Source organism: Notamacropus eugenii, chromosome 4 (assembly GCF_028372415.1).
Source record: "Notamacropus eugenii isolate mMacEug1 chromosome 4, mMacEug1.pri_v2, whole genome shotgun sequence".
Lineage (NCBI taxonomy): Eukaryota > Metazoa > Chordata > Mammalia > Diprotodontia > Macropodidae > Notamacropus > Notamacropus eugenii.
Genome location: NC_092875.1, coordinates 76,208,547 through 76,231,994, shown reverse-complemented (window position 1 = coordinate 76,231,994; position 23,448 = coordinate 76,208,547). Strand labels below are relative to the sequence as shown.

The 23,448-nt window shown below is 39.1% G+C and overlaps 1 protein-coding gene across 1 annotated transcript in view; it reads right to left on the bottom strand.

The window, feature by feature from the left end:
* The window catches only part of LOC140499981 (adhesion G protein-coupled receptor E3-like), a 70,895-nt gene that overhangs the window by 4,938 nt on the left and 42,509 nt on the right, over positions 1–23,448 (bottom strand). Inside the window, exons 12-17 of the mRNA XM_072602088.1 lie at positions 21,905–22,095; positions 11,358–11,528; positions 7,451–7,648; positions 6,972–7,207; positions 2,376–2,442; positions 1,990–2,081 (exon numbers count right to left, since the gene is read on the bottom strand). Coding sequence (XP_072458189.1) covers positions 1,990–2,081; positions 2,376–2,442; positions 6,972–7,207; positions 7,451–7,648; positions 11,358–11,528; positions 21,905–22,095 — 955 coding nt within the window. The remainder of the gene's footprint in view (positions 1–1,989; positions 2,082–2,375; positions 2,443–6,971; positions 7,208–7,450; positions 7,649–11,357; positions 11,529–21,904; positions 22,096–23,448) is intronic.

The window sequence follows — 23,448 nt, the reverse complement described above, 5'->3', positions numbered from 1 at the left end:
ACTAGACTCATCTTTGTGAATTTAAATCTGGTCTCAAACATTTCCTAGTTGTGTGGTCCTAAGCAAGTCACTTAACCCTATTTGCCTCAGTTTTCTCATCGGTAAAAGTGGGCTGGAGGAAGAAATGGCAAACCTCTCTAGTATTTTGGCAATAAAACTTCAAAAGGGGTCATAGAGAATTGGAAATGACTGAAAAATAACAGGGTTTTTCTTATACAAGTGGGCCTGAGCAATGTCATCCTGGAACAGCGTTCTCTGCCCTGAGTAGGAATTGACTCAGAGCAATGCAGAATGTCTCATGTAAATCTTAGTCAAGCATCTTGCAAAAGCCTGACTTCTCCTTAATAAATATCTATGGATCTGTCTGTCATTCATTTGATATATTTTGAATGGTTTGCAAAATGATCATATAAACTATTTTTTCAGTAGAAAAAAATTTGTCTACCTGTTGCTCAAGTCTGGAGACTCTGATTTAAATCAAGTCAAGTCTCCAGAGCCATAATGAAGGCAGGAAGACTAGAGTTCTATTTCAGGGTACTAGAGCCAAATGCAGTTCATCAACAGCTTAGAAATAATAGAGCTTAGCTCTTAGTTGGCAAGAATAATTGGTAAGAATAGAAAACTACCAGATGCTACATGATATAGCAGATAGAGTGCTGGGCCTGAAATCAGAAAGACTTGAGTTCAAAACTGACTCTAGATACTTTCAAGCTGTGTGACTTTGGGCCAGTCACTTAACCTCCATCTGCCTCAGTTTTCCCAACTATAAAATGAAGATAATAATGACACCTAGCTCATAGAGTTGGTGTGAGGGCCAAATGAGATAACATTTGTTAAGCTCTTAACAAAGTACCTGACACATAGTAGGTGCTTGATAAATTCTTGTTTTCTTCTTTGTTTCTTCCCCCCTGGCAGCTACATCCCCTTAGAAGCTTGTCAGCCTGGTCTACTCTTTTCCCACTCCTTTGACTTGTCAAAAGTGCTAGAGTGCTACATGCCTTGATTTTGTTTTTTATAGACCCAAGTAGGGAGCAGCATTTGGGAGTCTCAGTGCTATGTTTGCTTACCTTTTGAATTTTTGTTGTAAATGAACATAAATGAAAAGTGAGTGTTTTCCTATTTTTTTGTCGTATAAAACTAGAGTAGAAATAAAGAGCTTAAGGGATAAATAAAATGTCAACTATCTTTGTAAATTTTCTTAGCATTTAAACTAGAATGAGATGAAATATGAGCTGAATTTTGATAATTTATGAAATGTTATAAGACAGCTAGGTGCCACAGTGGATAGTACAGGCCTGGAGCTAGGAAGACTCATCTTCCTGAGTTCAAATCTAGCCTCAGATACTTACTAGCTATGGACCCTGGGCAAGTCATTTAACCCTGTTTGCCTCAGTTTTCTCAAATGTAAAATGACGTGGAGGAAATGGCAGAGCTCTCCAATATCTTTGCAGAGAAAATCCCAAATGGGCTCACAAAAAGTCAGGCACGATTGAAAAACAAATAACAAAAATATAATATATGCAAATAAGAGTCCTACCCCCCCCCCCCCAAAGAACCCTGGAAAAAGCCTAGAAGAACTTGGGCCAAGGAAAAGGATAAAATTTTATTCTCTAACTTCCCTGCCATGCCATCAGTGATGGGATTAAATGCCTCCTTTTATGAAGATCCAACTCCATTGCTCCATATGGGATGAGCACCATCATCTTTATTTTGACATCTTTACATAGTCAATACAATGTTGATTTAGAGTCAGAGTGGCTCTGGTTGAATCCTCTTCCCATTATTTAGTCTCTGTGGCCCTGGGCAAGTCATTTATTCTCTTTGGTCTTAATTTCCTCACTTCTAAAAGAGGGGGTTTGGACTACATGTCCTATAATGTCCCTATGAGTCTGCGAGGTGCATTTAGATATGACATTGAACCCAACCAGGGTACATGGCTTTGACTTTCAGAGACTGCCCAGGGATGAAGGATCTTTTACTTTATCTCACCTTGTGTCCTGGATAGTGGACACCTCACTGTTGAGGGAGGAAAGTTTGCTGTGCAAAATCCAAAGGACCAGAAGAATAAAAATGAAGTTTACCTGTGGGTACAATACAAAATTCATTTATCCAAGGAACCTGGAACCTGAGCCCCATCTTGGTCATCTACTTCCAAACCTGGTTGCTCTGAGTTTGGATTAGCACTGAATTGTGCACATGTATGCAAGCACACATACATGCTTATATGTACGTTTATACATGTCTACACGACCACTGCTACCACTTGACCACCAAGGATCATTGGTTCTTGCTCCTGACACCTTTCTCAGCTCCTCTAGCCTCTTGGGGATCTCTCTGTCCAGTGACTAGAATTACATTGTAATGTGTTCACTTACACTGAATATAGTACAGACTGGTCCAAGGAAAGCCCAGAGAAATCCCTTATTCGTCTGGATCCAGCAGCTAAGACAAAGAAGGAAGAACAATTGATAAGCTCTGGTGGCTGAGCATATAAGCATTTCTGGGTATAAAATCTTTCTTAATCTGGGATGAGATAGAAATTTCCTCAACTTGGTCAGAGAACATTGAGTGATGTGAAAGGAATCCTGGCCTGGGTTGTCAGGTATACCTACTGATGCAGACAAAAACCAATTAACTATCTGTGGTCTGATGTTGTGCTGCAGACCCTGTGTACATATCCGTACTCTCCTGAGACTCAGTTTTTTCATCTGTAAAATGGGGATAATAATATCAGTAGTAGAAACCTCATAGGGTTGTGAAGTTCAAATGAGATGATTCATGGAAAGTCTTTTACAAACTTGAAAGTGCTACACAAATGCCAGTAATGTAAACATATATTTGTTCCTATGATTTTGTCACTGTGGGAGCTACTGGTGTGGAAACTCCTTCTAACAGCACAGATCATAATCTGCTTCTAATTTATACTGAGTTTGTATAGACTTGGAGTCAGTAAAACCTGAATTCAAACACTGCCTTGGACATATACTAAGTGGATGTTCCTGCACCAGTCAGTTGGTTGTTGTCCTTTGTTCTTAAAGAAGACCAAAATGACACCACTATGCCAGAGTCAAGTTTCAGTGTGTCCAACTGTGGCTGATCAGACCAATAGGAGCTTGCAATGTTTTACTACAGGTCAGGCACAAATAGTCCATGTGAACATTAGGGGTGGATTCTCTAAATTTGTGCATCTTGCATTTCTTTAGAACTATTTCAATTCTGGTTTGCTGATAGAGCCCAGCACTTTCTCTGAAGTGGGCATGCTGTGCTGCATGGTCCTGTGCCAGTGTCCCCCATGTCACACAATCAATTCCAAAGTTCCTAAGAGAGACCTTAAGGGTGTCCATGTATCACTTCTTCTGACCACTATGTGAGTTCTTCACACTTAACCTCTCAACTTGCATTTAGGCATCTGTAAAATGGGGATGATATTAACAGTCACCTCAAAGGGCGATTGTGGGGCTCAAATGAAATAGTACATGTGAAGCAACTTTCTAACTTTAATTTGTTCTAGAAATGGTAGTTATTTTTATTGTGAGATTCAAATAAGATAATCTATACAAAGTGATTTGCAGACCTTAAAGTGTTACATAAGTGATAGCTATTATTAATTAATTATTGTTGTTGTCTTAGGGAGTTGCCTGAGGCCAGAGAGAGGTAACTTGTCCGTAGTTATGGGGTTGGTAAATGACAGATTTTGAGTGCAAGTCTTCCTGACTCAAAGTCCAGCATTCCATCCACTAGGCAATGTTGCTCCTGGATCTGGGAGATTGATGATGGTGGTTAAAATGCTATAGCAAAGCTGGATGGTGATCACAGATGTGCACAGAGCAAGGGTCTGTTTAGAACCTAGGATTTCATTGGTATAGAGAAGTCTCAAGTGAGGACATTCCCTTGCACATGGCAGATTGAACCTTCTTGTGAAATGATGCTTGTCAAGAGTTGCTTAGGACACCATGAAGTTTAATGACTCGCCTAGGGACAGAGAGTCAGTCTGTGTCAGGCAGGACTCAAATTTAGATTTTTCTGGCTTCAAGGTCAGCTCTCTATCCACTCTGCAAGATTCTTCTGTGTATAACAAAGAGAAGAATTTGGATGAAGTTGATGAGAATACTGACCATCTCTCCCTGGTCTACTTTTCTATTGTTTTTCTGGATCAAATTCTTTTATAACTGAGGCAAGAAGGATCTCAGGAATAAGTAAGTCCAAACTCTAAATTAGTTATCAATAACAGAAGGCTTTGATATATTACGCAGGCATAAGAGTAAAAAGGGAAAGACCTAATCTTGGACCAAGGGCACTCTTCCTGGCTTTTGTTAATTAGATGTGGTAGTTTTAATTAAAGAACTGTCAGCCTGTTTCCATAAGGGAAACAGTTTCCTTCTCCTTCTTTTCTGATCTCCTTCCCTTTCTTATGTGTTATTTGGCTTTACAGGTTACAGGGAATACCGTCCCATGCAAGTCTTAAGCAGTAAGTGTTTTGCTATCCAAATCGTCTTTGATTGCTGTGTTCCTTTCACTTTAGCCCGCTGTGGGGTCTTGCACAGGGAATTCTCCACCTCCTCGCATCTGCCCCTTGACTGTCTTGAGTCATAGCAAATTTCCCAAACTTGAAGGGAAACAGGGCTACTATACCCTAGCAGAGTAAGCACAGATGGCTTGGCTGGTCATGAAGGAAAGAGTCAAGTAGATAATAGTAAGGAGCAATATCTGATAGAGAGACATTGATACAAACAGGGCAACATGCTTGAGACCAGCGGGTCTAATAGAGCAGATACACCATGCCCACTGAGCCCAAGTAGGCACCACCAAACCAGTAAAGAGCAGGCCCAGTATGTGCCCAGAAGAGTCATCAGACCCAGAGAAGAGCACGCCAAGAGAGAGAAACTTGATAACATCACCAAAAGATATCCAGGATCCTGTAGCATTGGAGGTGTCAGTTCCTTCCACTGCTCAGCATATGTTCTTTACTGGTGGAAAATCCCATTTTCTGTAGGAAGCCTTTCTCAACCCCTCTCAATTCTAGCACCTTTGTTCTGTTAATTATTTCCTATTTATCCTGTGTATATAGCCTGCTTTGTATATATTTGTTTGCATATAAGCTCCTTGAGGGTAAGGACTGTCTTTGCCTCTTTTTGTACTCTCAGTGCTTACCACAGTGCCTGGTAGGAAGTAAGTGCTTAATAAAGGTTTATTGATTGATTCCCATGCCAAATCACTCTTCAGACTGATGACACATACATTTGTATGACGCTGTGCCCTTTATTTATAGGGCAAAAGTGCTATTTTAAATCTTCTTCCAATGTTCCTTTATTAACTGTGTTTGCTTTGACTTCATTGTGTCCTCTGGCTGACTAGAGAAAAAGTAAAGATTGATGGAGTTTGTGAGCTATCTTTTTGAACAGGTAAGGACCCGAGGACTGCCTTGAAGTTGTGACTACTATTTTTAGGACCTCCTGTGTGAGTGAGGGGTGCCACAGGTGTTATTTCTAGTTGTGTGTATATATTTTTATTATGTGTCATTATGCATTATATACATATGCACTTATTTATATATTCATATACATATGTTTATGCATATAAAATATACATATGTTTATGCATATAAAATCCCAGATTTGTGATAACTGGCCTTCTGCTATGTTCTCGCTAACAAGTAATTCTATGTTTGACCACCTGCCTGTGTACTGGAAAGTTTCTACCCAATATTGTCTTGGTAGGTGAAATGTATTGCCTACATTTGGGCAAGGAATGCAAAGGAATACAAAGCCCTCCTGATCATAATAGAGTTAGCAAATGTCATGTAATAATCAATAGCTAGCAATGATCACAATGCTCTTGTGGTTAATAAGTCAGTCTAGACCACCTGCTGATTGATTCCCCCTAAGATTCCCCTTCCATTCAGTCCCTGTGAATCTGTCCAGCAATAATAGTTAAGAGACCCAAAGTTCTGGACTCTCATCCAGGGTACACATCCTGTGCTGCCACTAGGATAGAAGGATGAGGAACAGCCTTCTTGCTTGCCTGTGAGTGATAAACAACCTTACTCATGATCCTTTAAGCACTTTCTCAGTATCCTACCCACAATACTTACTGTACTTAACATAGCATACTCTCCACCATTCGGACCCTAAGAAGACTTTTCAGTTGCTTAAATTGCTGAGCTCAGGTCTATATACAGAGAAACTGTTCCTCTGGATCAGAATTTCTTTCTCATTTTTATACTGATCTTTACTCCTGTTGATAAATTAGGCAAACCACTTTATGCTTCAAAAAAAACTTTTTAAAATTGTAGCCCATAAGATCCTACATGAAAATCTGAGGCTTCTTCCATAAGAACAGTCTATTAAAAGCATCTGCACCTGCATGGAAGTACACTTGGTAGTCATAAGGTGTGTGATAAGGTGGTTTTATAACCCAATTATCTTTGAAGCTTTCCTCAGATTTTCCTACTAAAGTTTAAAGATCTGTGGGCCAAAGACAACCATAGGAACTGCTTTAAAGTTTAGTCAGGAAGCTTCTAGCTTGATATTCAATTCAATCAATTTGATTTATTTGATTCAATAAGTGTTTGTTAATAGCCTCCATGGGCAGCTAGGTGGTGCAGGGAATAGAGTGCCCAGCCTGGAGTCAGGAAGACATCTTCCTGAGTTGAAATCTGGCCTCAGACACTTGCTGTTTGTGTGACTCTGGGCAAGTCCCTTCATCCTGTTTGCCTCAGTTTCCTCATCTGTAAGAGGAGTTGGAGAAGGAAATGCCAAACCACTCCAGTATCTTTGCCAAGAAAACCCTCAAATGGGGGTCACAGAGAGTCAGATACAACTGAAAACAACTCAACAACAAAATTAGTCTACATGTTCAAGACACTGTGCTAGGCACTGGGAACGCAGAGACAATTGATCCTCTCTTCCCATATAGTGTTCTAGCACCTTCAATTGGGGAGCAGCACTCAGGTATGAATAAGCTCTACTTACTGGGAAGGAGATCCATAAAGGTGTGCTCTTGACAGTGCAGAAATAGCCACAATCACAGCTGGAATTCCATAGCCCAGAGGATACATGACCTTCTTCATGGATTGGCTTACTCTGGTGTAATTGACAACCATCAGGTTCCGGGCAGTTAGAAAGAGATGCAGGCCTTCCAGCAGCATCCAGGTGAAAGAGGCCAGGTAGAAATAATGTAAGAAACCTGCAATAATGGAACATAGCACCTGCAGGGCAGGGATATAGCATTAGAAGAGCTTTTGGGCCTGGAAGGAAGCCCTTGAAGAATCTCCCTTACACAATACCCTCCCTCAGGGTCCAGAGCCATTGGAAAAAATAAAAGAGAGAATGGGACATTGCAATGTCACAGGTAACAAGAATTCCAACATCTACTAGCTGCTCCCATTTCCGGGCATGTGTATCTGGAATGGGCGCAGTCAGGGACCAATATTTTGGGGTGCCATTAATACCTGATTCTTGGTTTGTTTAATTCCTGTGAGGAAGATGAGATCGGCCAGGAAGAGGCAAAGCGAGAGCTGTAGGTGAAGGGAGGTGCTGGTGCCCTGGATGGCTCGGCACAGGAGGAAGGTGAGGGCAGCCAGAAAGAGACACAGCAGGGAGAGGCTCAGCCCCACGTAAGTGATCACTGTCAGCACACTGTCCTCCGCCTATGGCCCAACAAAGGAGAAATTCTTTGGTTTTGGAACTGGAGAGGCATTGTGCCCATCTCATGATAAATACTTAATAAGTACTTGTTGGCTTTACTTGACTTTGGTGTAAGGGAAAGGAAAAGTCCATCGACTTGCATGCCTGAATTTGGATTGTGGCTTAGTCACTTATGAGCTGTATGACTATCAACAAGTTATTAACTTTGCTGAACTTTGGTTTCATCATCTTTAAAATGAGAATTTCCAATACAACATGACTGAGAAGTAGTCATCTGGACTCTGAAGACCTTTAATGACTAAGAGAGTCTTCTCTTTCCTTTGCTCTTGATAACCAAGCCTCACTAAGTCTTGTCAATTCAATCTCATATACTTCTGACCCTATCATCTCTATTCCCATCTACACCTGGTTCTGGTCCCAGTCCAACTGCCTAGATGGAAGCAATAGCCCAAGTTTTCTTCATCCTTAAAAATATCCTTAACATATCTCACCATCCCTCCTTTTCTGAGTCATACTCCTTGAAAAAGTCGCCTATAGTTATTCTTTACTTCCTCTCCTTTCAATCTCTTCTAAAGCCCCTGCAATCTAACTTTGGACCTCATGAATCAAATGAGATGGCCTTCTCCAAAGTGATTTAGTTGCTAAATCTGTTGGCCTTTGTATAATATTGATCCTTCTTAACCTTTTTACAGCATTTGACACAGCTGAGCATCCTCTGTTATAGACTCTTCCCTCTCTAAGTTGTCATGATAGTGTTTACTTTTAGTTCCCCTCTGGTGCGTTGGCCTATTGCTTCTCATTCTCCTCTGCCATATCATCACCCATGTCATGTCTCTAATCATGGTTGCCCCCAAGGCTCTGTCTTGGATCCCTTTCTCTTCTGTCTCTACACTATTACATGGTGACCTGTCATATCTATACAGATGACTCCCAGATCTGTATATCCAGCCCTAGTTTCCCCTGAGCCGCAATCCTGCATACCCAGTCATGTATGGGGCTTCTTGAATTGGATATCCTTTAGGTATCTCAAACTCAAGATGTCCAAAACAGAACTCATTATATTTCCTTCAAATTCACCTCTCTTCTGAGTTTCAATATTATTTTTGAGAGAACCACCTTCCAGCTCCCTAGGTTTACAACATTGGTGTCATCCTTGACTCCTCCTCTTTCAACCCAAATCTGTCATTTTGACCTTACTGACTGGTAACATCCACCTTTCTTTCTCCACCTCCCAGCTGTCATTCAATTCCTCAAAATCTGCCTGGATGATTGCATTGGCCTTCTAACTGGACTGTCTGACTCAGTTTTCTCCACTTCAATCTGTCTTCCACATGGCTGTTTAAGTGATTTTCCTAGTGCGTTAGCAGTGACATCTGCCTACCATAAGAAGTCAATGCTCTTCATAATCTGACTCCATCCTCTCTTTCTAGCCTTATTACACATCACTCCACACTCCAGCCAAACATGTTCTTGGATTGGCTCATCTTTGGTCCTTGGCACTGGCTGTCTCTCCCCACTCACTTCATGCCTTCATCCCACTCCTTCTTTTTGATTTCCCTAATTTGTTTTAAGACTCAGCTCAAATAGAACTTTGTGCACCTGCCAATGCCTCCCCCTCCTCCAATTGCCCATGATTTGTATGTGTCTTTTATATGTTAAAATGTAAAGTTCCTGAAGGCAAGAGATATTTTATTTGGAGCACAGTGACTGGGACTTAATCAATGCATCTTGATGTGATTGACTGATTGATTGAATAACCTATATCCAGATTGCACTAGCGATGTTTAAGTAAGAGTTTGATGAACATTTGCTGGCAACGTTGTTGATGGGATTCTTTCAGAAGTGTAGGTAGGACTACAATCAGATGGTCTCATTTGACTCTAAGTTTCTATGATTCTAGGAGATGATCCTGGAGTCTTGAGGTCCTTGCTAGCAGAATTTTAACTAGAGTGGGGCAAATGGGACTTTGACCTAGGATACCAACATTGATGTGTGTTTCCTTCCTGGTGTGTGTGTGTGTGTGTGTGTGTGTGTGTGTGTGTGTGTGTGTGTGTGTGTGTGTGTGTGTGTGTGTGTGTGTGTGTGTGTGTGTGTGTGTGTGTGTGTGAGTGTGGCATTTCTGCCACAAGGCTACTCTTCTCATTTTGCTTGTGAGACTTTATGGAGGAGCAAATACCCTTTTCACGCCCTGCACTGTGACATCTTTGAGAGCAGTGACTAATTTCCCCCTCACCCCCTTTCTTTGTATCTCCAGCACTTCTAACAGTAGCACACAGTAAGTACTTCATAAATGCTGACTGATCCTATGGCCCTGCTTTGAACTACTGAACTCTTCTTCCAGTTCAACAGAGTTTGCTCCAAGAACAGTTTTAACTAGATACAACTACAACAACAGGAAATATCTGGAAGTCTGTGTTATGTCAGAAAGGCTTTGCAGTGACTCAGCAATAGACCATTTTTTCCTGTTGTCTAAGTACTAGTCTTACTAAAGGAAGATAGTACAACCCATGTTTAGTAACTAGGTAATGAATCTTTTCCATCACAGCAACTAACAAAGGCTATCCGTTAAGGTATAAAGGAGTTATAATCTTCATTGGTGCAGCATGATGAAAAGAGCATTCGATCTAGTGTCAGAAGATCTGGGTTCAAATTCACCCTCTGATACTTACTACATGTATGAATTTGGCTGAGTCACTGAACCTCCTCAGGTCTCAGTTTCCTCACCTGTATAATGAGGAGGTTGGACTATAGTATCCCTAAGGTTCCATGTAGTTCTAAGATTGATTTTATGATTTCCATAGTTGATGTCAGATCCTTGAAGAACTCAAGAATGAGTAAATAAGGTGAGCTGGCCAGTAGCCATGTCTGTAACAAGTTTAGAGCAGAGATTCTTAACTTTTTTGTGTATCATGAAGCCCTTTGGCAGTCTGGTGAAGTCTATGAACCCCTTTTCAGAATGGTGATTTATTGCCTGCGTTCATGATGGAAAGAAATGCTAAATTTTAATTAGAGGGCAGAAAATAATGATGTGTTTTTTTTCCTCATCCAAGTTCATGGACCCACAAAACCTGTCCTCTATAGCAGGTTAAGAATGCCTGGTTTTGTTTGAAAAAGAGAACTGGGGTGAAACCTTTGAAAAAATGGGATGTTTGGAAAATAAGATCTAGAGAAAAGTGATTGAAATTTTATGCTTCAGCCTGGAAAAAAGAAGACAGAGGAGTAATTTAATAATTTTTACAGGAAGTAGAGAAAGGACATTTACATTCTCCCAGTAGAATGAATATAAATTCCTTAAAAGGAGGGAGTGTTTCATGTTTGTCCTTGTATCTTCAGCAATTAGAATAGAGACTGGTACTTAATAAAGACTTGTTGACTGAATCAAAATACACAGAGGATAGTGATCAGCCATCCTTAATCTAGGAAGACAGGAGAAAATAATACGCAGACTGGGAAATTCAGTTTGGTTAAACACACAGTGGGAATGATTGAGGTTGGCATAAATTATTTAGGAAACCCATGGCATCACCTTCACTTAAGAAACATGGACATTTTTCACTTGTTAGAAATAGTTTTATCTGAGGGTTACCTGGCAACAGAGGAAAAGAACCCATGCATGACCTCACTCTCCATGGACTTTTCCTAAGAGTCCATGATTCTGCCTCCAGCAAATTTATTGGGAGGCTTTAGTTTGAATGGGCATGATATACACACCTGTGAGTTAAGAGCCATCAGGACAGCAAAGGTAGACGTGTGGTTGCAGTTGCATCTGGTGTGTGTTTCACTGAAATTGTGGAGTTTGCAGCCATCTTCAGACCAGCTACCTCCCTCCTCTTTCAGCGCTTTCCAGTAGACGCAGAGAGGTGTTTCTTCGGCCTTCTTTTTCTAGAACAGAGTGAGATGATTTCACTTCATTGATTCTGATTTGACAAATATTTTCAAGATGCCATATGACATTAAAAGAAGCTGATTTGAATCTATCAACCTTGAACCAACTTTATGTGTAGTCCTTGGTCCTTTTGGTCATCTCTTCCTTTTCCTCCTCCTCCATCATTGTCATCACCACCACCACCACCACCATCATCATCATTGATATGAAGTCTTTTGCTACTTGTCTTATGGGAAATGGGATTGGGTGAGTGGGACAGCTTGGTCTTAGCTATGTATCACTAGTTTTGTTTGATTTCTAATTTTTGATTACTTATTGTATGGTTCTTCCACTAGAATTCTTCTCTCATATCTTATCAGGTGTAGAGTTGACTGTGGATAATAAATATGCAGAAAGAGGAGCATGAGCTCTGGTGGGTCCAATCAAGTTAAAAAAACCTTTTGAGTATGGGCTCCATATGGTAAATGGAAGAAACAATGAACCAGTAACAAAGCAGTAGTGAAGGACACTGATATCCACACTATGTGAAGAGAACATGAGGAAGTTTAATAAGTTATTGGATGGAGCCTCTATAGTAAGTTTATGAGAGGACACAGATGAGAATCATACAGCATGGCCAGGAATTGAAAGTTTATTTCCATTGTTGAAAGGACTACCCACATCAAGGAGATCTTAGATTCATTGTGGGTGTTGGCATATGGCTTATTTCATATGGTGTGTTTCAAAAAATCTCTTGATAAAGTCTTATAAGCATTGAACCAAGTTTGTGCATAGTTCCTGGCCCACTTGGTCAGCAAAGTAGGTTTTTAACCTTTTAATAACAACAAATATTGGTTTGAACTCTTTTACTACTTGACATGTGGGGACCTGGGATGGGGTGAATGAGATAGCTCCCCTTAGCAGTGTATAATAGATTTTGATTGATTTCTAATTTTTGGTTTCTTATTGCCTGCTTCTTCCACCAGAGTCCTTTTCTCATCCTTCATCAGGGTGTGGAATAACAAATACGCAGAAGAAAGATCATGAGGTCCAAGTAAGTTTTTTTTTTTTTTTTAAATTTTGAATATGGGCTCCTTGGGAGATTGTGTGTCTATTGTGGGAGTACCAAAATGGCTCCATTGGGAAAAACTCACCATTAGCCACTTGACCATTAGAGGATGAATTGTTTTGGCCAACATTAGGTCAGGAAGATTGATAAAATGAAACCGTATTTGTTAAGTACTCTGCAAACCTTAAAGCAACTACAATTATTATTTATTAAGGTATGGTGAAGCATGTGTGAAGGATATATGTGTGCAGGATGTACAGGGATAGATGAAGACATGAGCCTTTGGGAGAATTTGCTTGGTATTAACAGAAAGATCCCAGTCTGGTCCATTCAAGGTGTACTTTAGAGACAACAGAGAATTCATTTTTCGTCCCCTACATCCTTATGGTATCTGTGAGGCTTCAAATATAATATCTTTAGAAGACACACTTTATTATTCCTGTTTCTAATTTCATTCTGTGCTTTATACAAATAAAGTATTTAATAACAGGCATTTAATAACATGATTTCATCTTGGGATATTATGATTTCATTAGTATGGGAAGCTCCTTTCCCAGACAAAGTTCATCTCTGACTTCATAGATAAATCCCAGGTTGTTTCCTTTGGCAGAAAGAGGTGTTTTGGTCACACAGTTATATCTGAGCCTTTCTTGTCTCTAAACCCAGTATTCTCTTCACTATGCCATGCTCCCCCTATCACTTTAATGGAGCAATGACCACATAAACCCTCTGTGATTCATTCTTTATGTTATGTTATCATATTTTTCTTTTTCTAAGTATTTTGTTTTTAGCAATTATATGTAAAATTTTTTTAACATTTGCTTTCTAAAACTTTTGAGTTCCAAATTCTCTCCCTCACTCCCCTTTCTCTATCCTTATTGAACAGGCAAGCAATTTGATAGAGGTTATGCATATACAGTCATGCAAAACATATTTCCATTTTAGTCCAATTGTGAAAGAAAACAGACCAAAAGAATCCCCAAGAAAAATAAAGCTAAACGAAAGTATGCTTTGATCTGCTTTCAGGCTTCATCAGTTCTTTCTCTGGAGGTGGATAACATTTTTTATCATGTGTCCTTCAAAATTATCTTAGATCATTGTATTGTTAAGAATAGTTAAGTCATTCATAGTTGATTATTATACAATATTGTGGTGATGTATATTTGTTTCTCCTGGTTCTACTCACTTCACTTTGCATCAATTCATGTCTTTACAGGTTATTTCTTCTCATCATTTCTCAAAGCACAATAGTATTCCATTGCAATGAACACTGAGCAAATTGTTCAGCCATTCCCCTCCTGATGGACATCTCTTCAATTTGCAATTTTTTTTGCCACCACAAAAAGAGTTGCTCTAAGTATTTTTGTATCCATAGGTCCTTTTCTTTTTAAAAAAATCTCTTTGGTATACAGACCAAGTAGTGCTAGTGCTGGTTCAGGGTATGCAGAAATTTTCCCATTTGCTCTCCAGAATGGTTAGATCAGTTCACAACTCTACCAACATTGCATTGTTGTTCCAGTTTTTCCACATTTGCTTCAACATTTGTCATTTTTCTTTTCTTTCCTATTAGCCAATCTGATAGGTGTGAGGTGATACCTCAGGGTTGTTTTAATTTACATTCTCTAATCAATAGTGATTTACAGCATTTTTAGATGACTACACATAGCTTTGACTTCTTCATCTGAAAACTGTCTATTCATATTCTTTGGCTGTTTATCAACTGGGGAAAGACTTTCTTATAAATATGACTCTGCTCTCTATATATTTGAGAAATGAGACCTTTATCAGAGGAACTTGCTGTAAAATTCCTTCCTTTCCCCAGTTTTTTGATTTCCTTCTAATCTTGGCTGCATTGATTTTATTTGTGCAAACCTTTTTAAATTTAATGTAACAAAAATTATCCATTTTGTATTTTGTAATGCTCTCTATCTCTTAGGTAAATGATTTCATGCTACCCTAATTTGCTTCTGATATCGCCCTTTATGTCTAACTCATGTAACAATTTTGATTTATCTTGTTTTGTGGTATGAGATATTGGTCTATTCCTGATTTCTGCCAAACAGTTTTCCAGTTTTTCTAGCATTTTTGTCAAATAATGAGTTCTTGTCCCCAAAGCTTGCATCTTTGGGTTTATCAAACACTTGATTACTATGGTTATTCACTATTATATATTACATATTTAATCTACTCCACTGATCCACCACTCATTTCTTATTCAGTACCAGATTGTTTTGATGATTCCTACTTGTACAACACTTTGAGATCTGGTATCGCTAAATCACCTTCCTTCACATTTTTTTTTCATTGATTCCCTTAATATTCTTGACCTTTTATTCTTCCAGATAAATTTTGTTAGCATTTTTTCCAGCTCTATAATATAATTCATTGGTCAATACTAAATATTAATCGCTTCTGTTTTACCCAGGAACCCTGAAGTTTTCCTGTCAGTTTGATTTTTTTTTTTATTAAAGAGACCACCCCTTGAGTAACTACTTGAAGAATTCTATTCATTGAATGGGTGTATCTCACTCAAAGTGAGAATGTGATAAAGCCTTAGCCTGAAAGGGCCAGGGTTTCCCATTGCATCCTGGGCCATCTCCAGTCATCCTCATGAATATCAGGCTGCTGGACACAGATGGCTCAGGAGAAGAAAGTGAGGCTGGTGACCTTGCACAGCCCTCTCTCACTCAAATCAAAGTCAAGTGATGTCATCATCTTGATGTCATGGTCCTCTTCAAGAATGAAGGACAAACACAACCTATGAGAGAGTAGCAGCTCCTCCTCCCACTCCTCCTCCTCCCCTTCCTCCTTCTCTCTCTTCTCCTCCTCCTCCTTCTTCATTGCACTGCAAAAGCTGCATTTTTTCCTCTGGGTTTAGTGGCAACATCTCTAGGTCAAAAGATTAAGCCTCAAACCCAATTGCCTCTGGAGCTCATAGACAGTACAACACTTCCCCACCCACCTAGCACAGAGTGGATTTAAATACTAAATAGTAATTGTTTCTCTTTTACTCAGGAACCCTGAAGGTCTTCTCTTTCCAGTTTGATTTTTTTTTTTGATTAAAGTTGCCACTCCTTGAGCAACTACTTAAAGAAGGCAATTCATGGAATGGGTGTATTCAGGACTTCAGCCTGAAAGGGTCAGGGTCTCACATTGCATTCTGGGCCATCTCCAGATGAATATCAGGCCACCAGATCCAGATGGCTCAGGAGAAGAAAGTGAGGTTGGTGACCTTGCTTAGCCCTCCCTCACTCTAATCAAAGTCAACTGCAAAGTCATGTCATCATCTTGATGTCATAATCTTCTTCAAAAACAAAGGACAAATACAACAACAACCTGTTATTATTTTTCTAGCTCTATAATATAATTTGTTGGTCATTTGATTGGTATGACACTGAATGAGTACATTAATTTACATCGAATTGTCATTCTTATTATATTGGCTCTGTCTACCCATGAGCAATTAATATTTCTCCAATTGTTTAGATTGGACTTTATTTGTATGAAAAGAGTATTGTCATTGTATTCATACAGTTCTAGAGTTTGTCTTGGCAGGTAGACTATGGTACTCTTTTTTGTAATGATTGTGAAAGTTGGTTATGTTGTCACTATGATCATTTACTTGTCCCAATCAATCACTCAATCAGTAAGCATTTATTAAGCACCTTCTAGAACAGAAGCATCTTCTGTTCTAGTTCTGTGCTAGATTCTAGAAATACAAATATAAAAGTGAAATAGTTCCTGTCTTGAGGTGTTTATCGTCTAGTTGGAGAAGACACGTATGTACATATAGAAGTATGTAAAAATAGAGAATCAATCAGGGAAGAGTAAAAGAATTGCCTTTGAGCAACATTTGAGTAGGAATGGAGAGAGTAATATAGGAATAAGATTTGGAAAGATATGAGTGATTATAGGACAAGGGAAAAAGGACAAAGTAGAGAGTAGTGTCGAGGCGAACTGGTTAACTGAATATGAGGGGAAGAAAACAAGAAAGTGAAGCCAGAGCAGGGGTCATGGACTGAAGTGTAGAGAAATTGGAAGTCATGTTACAGATTAAGGTCATGTTGCAGATTAAGACAGTAAGATTAGGTTTAGTACTAAAGTATAGGGAATGACATGATGATAGAAGCTTATGATCAGAAACACTCATTATTCTAAGAAAGATGGACACCAGAAGACCCTTAAGTAGAAATTTTTGAGCCTGAACATGTGGCCTGAAAATTATCCTCAAATGGTGAGCATTCTTCAAATGAGGGAAGAATTTAACAGAATGTGTGCCATCTGGTAGCATTTTATTTTTACTCATTTTTCTTAACTAACTATTTTTTAAACTCTGATGTTTCTGAAATGCTTTGGACCTAAGGAGAAAGTGTCTATGCCCTTTCCCTAGTTATAATTCTGATGATAAAAATGTTTTCTACACTTAAGTTTTACAGCAAATGGACAATGAAGGCCAAACAGAATAACTGAGAAGGAGGAAACTAAATGGTTCTATAATCCTGCACTTGACCTAATACATCAATAGTAATCCTGAACTAGGCAACTAGGTGGCACAGTGGATAGAGTGCTGGGCCTGGAGTCAGGAAGACCTAAGTTCAAATTCAGCCTCAGGCACTTACTACATGTATTACTCTGGACAAATCACTTAATCTCTCTCAGTCTCAGTTTCCTCAGCTATAAACATGAGGATAATAACAACATCCATCTGACAGGGTTGTTGTGATGATCAAATGAAATATTATATAAAAGCACTTGGTACAGTGCCTGGCACACAGTGTGTGTATATAAGATTTTATTATCTTCCTTTCCTCTGAAGTGATCAAGAATTCTGGCATGTGGGAGCACAGAAAAATATTCTTGAAGGCAGAGCCAAGATAGTGGATTAGAGGCAGCAGTTCAGCTGAACTCCCTCAACATTCACCTCCAAACAATTATAAAATAATACCTCAAGTCAAATTTTGGAGGGGCAGAGCCAACAAAAAGTCAGAGCGAGACATTTTTCTAGCCTAGGAAAGCACATGAGGTCCACAGGACAGGTCACACATAGGTGGCTACAATAGCAGCTACAGCAACAGCAACTTTGAGAGTTCTCAGGTCCCAAGACAGTAAGAGATGTGTGGGGGGATGTCACCCAACTGGTCAGAAGGAGACTATAGGGGCTGGCATTGGGTACAGCTGGCACTGATTAGCAAGTCTATTGCCAACACTCATTTCTAGGTTGCAATTCCAGAGCAGAGAGGGACACTTGTGGTCAGTCATATGGGAGTAGGAGCCCTGATGACAGTTCCAGGGCAAAGAGGGTTCCTAATGCTTGTAACTGCAGGGGAGAAGGGGCCCTTCCTGTGTAAAAATCAGAGCACAGACAAGGAGAGCATTAACCACACCTCTCCCTGTATCACCCCACTTTGGAAGCACTAAAAACTTGTAGATCCCTAGAGCTAGTTCTGAAAACAGCAGCACAAGAAATCTTGATGCTTGGCACAGTATCTGCCCTATTCTAGGGGAGCAGAGCCCACTTTTAACATAAAATTTAAATTGAGGAAATAGTCTGGAAAATGAAGAAACAAACAACAAAAAAAGAACTTGATCATAAAAAGCTACCACAGTGGTAGAGAAGACTAAGTCACAAACTCAGAAGAAGATAATAAAGCCCCAAAGCTGCAACCAAAGCCTCAAAGAAAAGTACTAATTGGACACAAACCTAGCAAGAATTGTAGGAAGCATTAAAGAAAAAGATAAGAGTGCAGAGGAAAAATAAACAAGGGTGAGGCAAGAAAATTATGAAAAGAGAATTAACAGCTTAATAAAAGAGGCACAAAAATATTGAAGAAAACAACACTTTAAAAACAGAATTGACTTAATGTTAAAAGAGGCACAAACATTCATTTCAATTTCTTAAAAAGCAGAATAGGCCAAATGAAGATGTATTACAAAAATTCACTCAAGAAAAAATACTCCTTAAAAAGCAGAACCGGCCAAATGGAAAAAGAGGTTCAAAAGTTCATAAAGAAAATAATTCTTTAAAAATTAGAATTGGGCATGCTAATGGCTTCACGAGACATCAAGAAACAATAAAACAAAGTCAAAAAGAATGAAAAAAATGGCAGAAAGTGTGAAATATTTCATCAGAAGCAAAAATAATTTGAAATATAGATTAAAAAAAGAAAGTTTAAGAATTTTTGCATTACTAGAAAACTATGACCACAGAAAGAACACAGACATCATATTTCAAGAAATTATTGAGGAGTACTGCCCTGATACCTCAGATTCTGAGGTAAAATAGAAATAGATAGAATGCACCAATTACCTCCTGAAAGAGATTTCAAAATGAAAACTCCCAGGAATATCATAGCCAAATTCCAGAGCTCCCAGGTCAAGGAGAAAATAGTCTAAGCAGCCAGAAAGAAACAATTCAAGTATTGTAGAATGACAGTCAGGATAGCGCAAGATTTAGTAACTTCTACCTTAATGGATTGAAGGGCTTGGAATGTGATATTCAGAGGGCAAAGGAGTTAGGATTACAACCAAGTATCACCTACTCAGCAAAAGTGAGTATGATCCTTTAGGAGAGAAAAAAATTAATGAAATAAAGGACTTTCAAGAGTTCCTGATGAAAAGAACAGAGTTGAATAGAAAACTTGACATTCATACACAAGACACAAGAGAAGCCCAAAAAGTAAACATGAAAGAGAAATCCCAAGGGTCTCTAGGTTAAATAAGGTTAATCCTATATGAGAATGTGAGAGATGATCTCTTAGAGGTGAAGCTTCCTCACAGAGTTAATTGTTTCTTGTATTATTAAAACACACTCCCTTTAACATCTGCAACTAGCTAACCTTGTAGAGAAGCATGCTTTGTAACATATCTTGTACTGTGCTTGACGCCCCCATTGTCCCGACCTTGTCTATGCCCTATACCTCCCCACCCCCCTTCTTTTTTTTTGCTGAGCAAACAGGTCCCTGTTTCGTGCCTTTTTGTCCTTTGTTCTTGGGGAGAAGTTCCTGCTCTTAGACTGTGAGCTCTGAGTCCCAGCCAATGGGAGGAGGAGTCAGTGGATGGGTGGGTGGGGGTTTCTGCCTTAGGGTCTATTTAAATGTGTTTTGAGCTGTGTGCCCTTGCACTCCCTTGTTGGTGGTATCTTGAGTGACACTGGGTCTGTCCTTTCTCATGAAAAAGCAATAAAACTCCTTTTTGCCTTTCCTAAGACAAGTCTCTGATTGATTATTTTCAGGGGAATCAAGACCCATTCCTCACAGGAAGATGATTCACATAACTCCTAAGAACTTTTTCGTTATTAGAGTGGTTAAAGGGAGTTAGCATAGATAGAAGGCATGGGAGTGATGGAATGATCTCAAAAGAAGAAAAAAGAAAGGGTAAACAAGAGGGATACACTGGGAGAAGGAGAAAAGGAGAGGCAGAATGAAGAAAATTTCCTCACAAAAAAGAGTTATGCAAGGAAGAGTTTTTACAGTGAAGGGGAAAATGCGGGACAGTGACAGGCAATGCTTAAATCTTACTCTTGTTGGAAATGGTTCAAAGAGGGAAGAATATATACATACATACATGCATACATACACACATTCAGTTGTGTTTAGAAATCTATCTTACCCAACAGGGAAATAGGGAAAGGGACTAAAAGAAAAAGGGAGGGGAATGATTAAATGAAGGGTGAATTAAGGGAGGCAATGGTTAGAAGCAAAATAGACTTCTAAGAAAGGATAAGATGAAAAGAGAGAAGGAATACACAGAAGAAATGGGGATAGAGGGAAATACACAGTTAGTGATCACAACTGAATGTGAATGTGAATGAGAAGAGCTCACCCATAAAATGGGAGCAGGTAGCAGAAACCAGAATCCAATAATATGTTGTTTATAAGAGACACACTTGAAATAGAAAGACACACACAGAGTGTTAAAGTTAAGGGCTGGGGCAGAATGAAACAACCTCAGCTGAAGTAAAAAAGACAAGGGTAGCATTTATGATCTCAGACAAAGCAAAAGCAAAAATACAACTAATTAAAAGTTATAATCAGGGAAACTACATTTTGCTGAAAGGTACCATAGACAATGAAGCAATATTAAAAAAATTTACAGAAATTTCTGTGATAAAGGCCTAATTTCTCAAATATATTGAGAATTGAGTCAAATAAAAATAAGGGCCACTCTCCAATTGATAAACAGTCAAATGACATGAACAGGCCATTTTTAGAAGAAATCAAAGGTGTTTATAGTTATATAAAAATGTGCTATTGTTTAAAGAAATGCAAATTAAAACACTTTGAGGTAGCATCTCACACTTATCAGAATTGACAAATGTTGGAGGGGATGAGGGAAAATAAGTACATTAATGAATTGTTATTGGAGTAGTGAACTGGTCCAACCATTCTGGGAAACAGCTTGAAACTATGCCCAAAGGGTTACAAAACTTGGCATACCCATTCACTTAATAATACCTCTACCAGGTGAGTATCCCAAAGAGATCGGAGAAAAAGAAAAAGAAAAAGGATCTATGCAGTATGTACAAGGATATTTATACCAGTTCTTTTTGTGGTAGTGAAGAATTTGAAATTAAGGGGATGCTCATCAATTGGGAACTGGCTGAACAAGCTGTAGCATGTAATTGCTATGAAGTACTATTGTGCTATAAGAAATGATGACTGGGATAGTTTCAGAAAAATATGCCAAGACTTGTATGAACTGATGCAAAGTGAAGTGAGAACCAGGAGATCCTTGTGCATAGTAACAGCAATGTTGTAATGATGATCACTTGTGAAGGATTTGACTGCTCTGACCAATGCAATGATCCAAGATAATCCTAAAGGATTCATAATGAAAAAATGTCACCCACCTCCAGAGAGAGAGGTGATAACTCCGAATGCAAATTGAAGTAAAATTTTCTCACTTTTTTGGCTTTGTTTCACAATATGACCAATATAGGAGCATATTTTACATCATTTCACGTGTATAATTGATATCATGTTGCTTGCCTTCTCATTGGGTGAGGGAGGAGGTAAGAGAGAGAAAGAATTTGGAACACAAAAATTTGAAAACAAAAGAATGTTAAGATAAATAAATAACAAATTTTAAAAAAAGAAAAAGGAAGAATTCTGGTGTATAAGAACCTGTCTTTCTGAATGTCCATCCTGTGCTCCTCCTGCTTTGAACATTCCTCTGACCACGGTAAGGAGAAATGGAACCATTTGTGAAGCTCCTACTATATGGAAGTACTGTACTAAGCTCTTTACAAATCTTATCCCATTGAATCTTTCAGCTGCCTGCCCACTTCCATGTATATATTGCCTATGACCTGTGGTTCATACCCACCTGAATATGCTTGAAACTCAGAAGAACGGAAACCTTGGAGGAATTGGATTGCTGAGGTCTTACAGCAGTGCTGACGACTTGGGAGTTCAGGTAGACTCCATAACTTTTCTTCCCCTGGCTCTCCTCAAAAAAGGATGCATTTATAACAGTCCCAAGGGAAAAATAGGAGAGAAAAGCAACTGCGGTCCGACCTAAAAAAGCAAAAAAGAGCAAGGTCCTCAAAGGCAAAAGGGCTGATTCAATCCCACATTTCCTCAAGTTCATTTCCTATAGTTGGATTCTTCACTTAGTTACTCAATCAACAGGCATTTATCAAAGACTTGCTTAATGTGATAACTACTGTGCTAAGCACTAGGGATACAAAGAAATGAAACAATTAGTCCCTGACTGCAAGAAGCTTACATTTTAATGGGGGAGCACACATATATAAATCAAAATATTCAAAATAAATACAGGGTAATGGTATGATAACCTTAGAGAAGCTGACAGGAGCGTGTGTGTGTGTGTGTGTGTGTGTGTGTGTGTGTGTGTGTGTGTGCTAAGTAGGTAGGTCCTCCTGGAGGATGTGGTCTCTGGGTTGAATCTTAAAGGAGGCCAGGGATATAAGAGTTAGAGTTTAGGAGGAAGAATATTCCAGGCATGGGGAAGAGCTAGTGAAAGGCATGCATGGAGTACAAAGATGGAGTATCCTGTGTAAAGAATAGCAAAGAGCCCAGTAGGGTTGAATTGCCCAGAGCCTGAAGAGAAGTAGAATGTAAGAATAATGGGAAGATGGGAAGAGGTCAGGTTATGAAAAGTTTTAAATGCCAAACAAAGGGATTTATATTTGGTCCTGAAGGTAATAGAGAGTCATGGAGTTTAATGAACAGGAGATGATATGGTCAGGGTTCTATAGTAAGAAAATTACTTTGTTATTTAAGTACAGGATGGATTGGAGCAGAGAGAAACTTGAGGCAGGGAGACTGATTAGAAGGCTATTAGAAGAGTACAGGCAAGAGGTGATGTGGGCTAATACTCAGGTGATGATTTGCAAGTGGAAAGAAGACATGTGAGAGAGAAGGTTGTGAAGGTAGAAATGACAGGTGTTGGGAACTGATTGGATATGCCAGATGAGCAAGAGAGAAAAGTTGAGGATGACACAGAGGTTGAGAAGTTGGGTGACTGGAATGCTGGTATTTCCCTTGTGAGTTAAGAGGATGCTATTAGTAAGCAAAGGTTTAGAAAGAAAGGTAATGGACTCTGTTTTGGACATACTGAGTTTGAGATGCCTCTAGGACATCTACTTTGAAATGTCCAACAGTCACTTGGTGATGTGAAGAGAGAGAGGCTAGGAATATATAAACAGATGTGGGAATCATTTACCAAGGCAGATGATACTTGAATGCATAGTAACTGATGGGGTCACAAAGTGAGAATAAAATAGAACCAAAAGAGAAGAGGATTCAGAACATAACCTTGAACAGTTAGTGTAGATGATAAGGTTGAAGATGGAACAAAAGAGGCTGTGAAGAAGCAGTGAAATAAGAGGAGAACCAGGAGAAAGC